The 2,350-nt window shown below is 49.1% G+C and overlaps 1 protein-coding gene across 1 annotated transcript in view; it reads right to left on the minus strand.

Annotated features, from left to right (window-relative positions):
* Positions 1–2,350, minus strand: part of LOC108574664 (homeotic protein antennapedia-like) — a 15,730-nt gene that overhangs the window by 1,127 nt on the left and 12,253 nt on the right. Inside the window, exon 2 of the mRNA XM_017937287.1 lies at positions 2–200. Within this exon, the coding sequence (XP_017792776.1) occupies positions 2–200 (199 nt within the window). The remainder of the gene's footprint in view (position 1; positions 201–2,350) is intronic.

Genomic DNA, 2,350 nt, shown 5'->3' on the forward strand with positions numbered 1-2,350 from the left:
TGGCTCGCCCTTCGTCTTGTTCTCCTTCTTCCACTTCATCCGTCTGTTTTGGAACCAGATTTTGATTTGCCGCTCCGTCAGGCAGAGCGCGTGCGCGATCTCGATGCGCCGCCGCCTGGTCAGGTATCGGTTGAAATGGAACTCCTTCTCCAGCTCGAGGGTTTGGTATCGGGTGTACGTTTGCCGGCCTCGTTTCCTCTCTGAAACATGGAAATCACCGCACACGGGTTCCTCGTTAGTCTCGCGTTCTCTCTTTCCACGTCCTCGTTCTTTTTTTTTTTTTTTTGCACCGGTACACATGCATTGTGTGTACGCACACCGGAGAAGGACCAGATGGCGAGATCTGGCGTGAAACGGAGGTTACAATCTCCTTTCTTTGTCTTTACTCGAAACCTGCGCGAACAACGATAGATATAGAGGGAGGAGGCTGGACCGACGTTAAGTGTCCTTAGAATTGCTTTTCTGGGGGTTTTGCTGGGAACAGATGAGAAACGCGTGTGGATCAACGCGTCGTTGATTGTGCGCTGGATGAGTGGGCAAGGTGTAGTTGGTGGAAGCGATACAGCGAGGTCGCGTTTCTCGAAGGGAAATTGAATCGCTGTAGTTTCGAATTAGAAATTGGGTAAAATGTGAGGTAAAGAACAAGTGAATGTTGTAAACAATTGAAAATTTGAGGTTTATTTGCATAGACGGCGCGATATTCGCATGTCAGTCGCACATCGTTATGCTCATTGACTAATGAAAAAGTAAAACAGGGTGTCACAGATAAGTTTTTATATTGATATATCCTCTGAGAGCGTATATATACGTCCAAAGGGACAATACAGGCACAACAGTGCAGAAGACGAGCAACCCCTCAATCTCTGTCCCCAAAAAGCTCAATTTCCTCGAAAATTGAACGTAAGATTCCCTGCAAACTGTTGCGTTCGTGTCGACAGATAGCGGGCAATTAAAGTGTCAACCTTAGACGTCACTGTCACGGACGTAAAGCAACGAAATTGTTAATAAACGCATCATTACTACTTATCACGACACTGCAACTGCCTATTAGCGCGAACATTCAACACGGAGATAGTCAAGTACACTCGTACTCGATTTTCTCCAAAACGAGGCACCTAACGAACAAAATTTCCTCCGTAAGGATCGCACGACCTGCCTCGCCCAGTGCACACTCCAATTTCAAGAGCTACCATGCTGTTCCGAGAAACCCATATTCCCGGTAAAACGCAGGCAAGGTTGATTAATGTCCCTGCGTCGTGATTCGATTAGCGGAACCTGGTTTTTGCATCACGAACAGAAGCAGTAGACACACTCGACACCTTTTCCCATAGACATATTATCCTAGCACCGCGTATATACATACGTAAACCCTGTCTCAGGCGAAGCATAAGAAAACTAGAGAAAAAGGATAGGGGAGAAAAGAAACGCATGGAAATCTCGAATTCTGCCCGTTCACCGGCATTCCGATCCCCCGTTGAAATAGCTACGGTGCACTCTTGTTGGCGAGGAGAGGACCACGAAGACTAACGCTTCGTTAGCCGAGTGTATGCTCCGCGAAGAGAGTACGAGAGAGAGAGAGAGAGAGATCTCGAGGCCGCAATCTGAGATATTTAATGAACGCCGCGGCGCAACCTGCTTCGGCACGCGGGAAAGTTTTTACGGGGTCGGGTCGAAACAAAAATGCCTGTCCGCCGAAGAAAAAGCTGCGGCGGTTCGCCGAGCTCGTAGGCGCAGTTCCGCGTATGATAGATACCTTACAGATATCCGTGACATGATCTGCGCTCGGTGTGGCGGTACACGAATCCCGAACAAGAATATTAATTGTACTTGCCAAGGGAGGCAAAAGGGAGAGAAGCGCGGACGGCTCGAGAGAGAACCAGCTGGACTCTCTGTGTCCGGACTACACGTTATCCTTGTGTTTGTTTCGCGAACGTGTACACGTGACCGTAGTACTACACACACGCACACCTACACACACACTCTCTCTCTCTCTCTCTCTCTGCGAGGCATAATCTGAAAGGGTTAGGTTGGCTGTTGCCACACGAGTGCAAGAGGGCAAAACGAGGAATATTTCAGAGTGGTACGAGGGAGGGAAAAAAAGAAGGAAGGGGATGAGCACAGCGGCAGCAGCACCGTGGAGAGAAGGAGTGGAGTAAGAGGTGGAGGAGGAGGAGGCGGAGTAGAAGAAGAAGAAGAAGAAAACTCCTTGGTGAGCATTCGAGGCAAACGCCGCCCGTCGCGCTGTCGGCCGATGAAGACGGATGGCGACTCTCCTCCACAACCAGAGAGAGAAAGAGGATCCTTCTTCTTCTTCTTCTTCTTCTTCTTCGTCTTCTTCTTCTTCTTCTTC

Source organism: Habropoda laboriosa, unplaced genomic scaffold, assembly GCF_001263275.1.
Source record: "Habropoda laboriosa isolate 0110345459 unplaced genomic scaffold, ASM126327v1 scaffold203, whole genome shotgun sequence".
NCBI lineage: Eukaryota > Metazoa > Arthropoda > Insecta > Hymenoptera > Apidae > Habropoda > Habropoda laboriosa.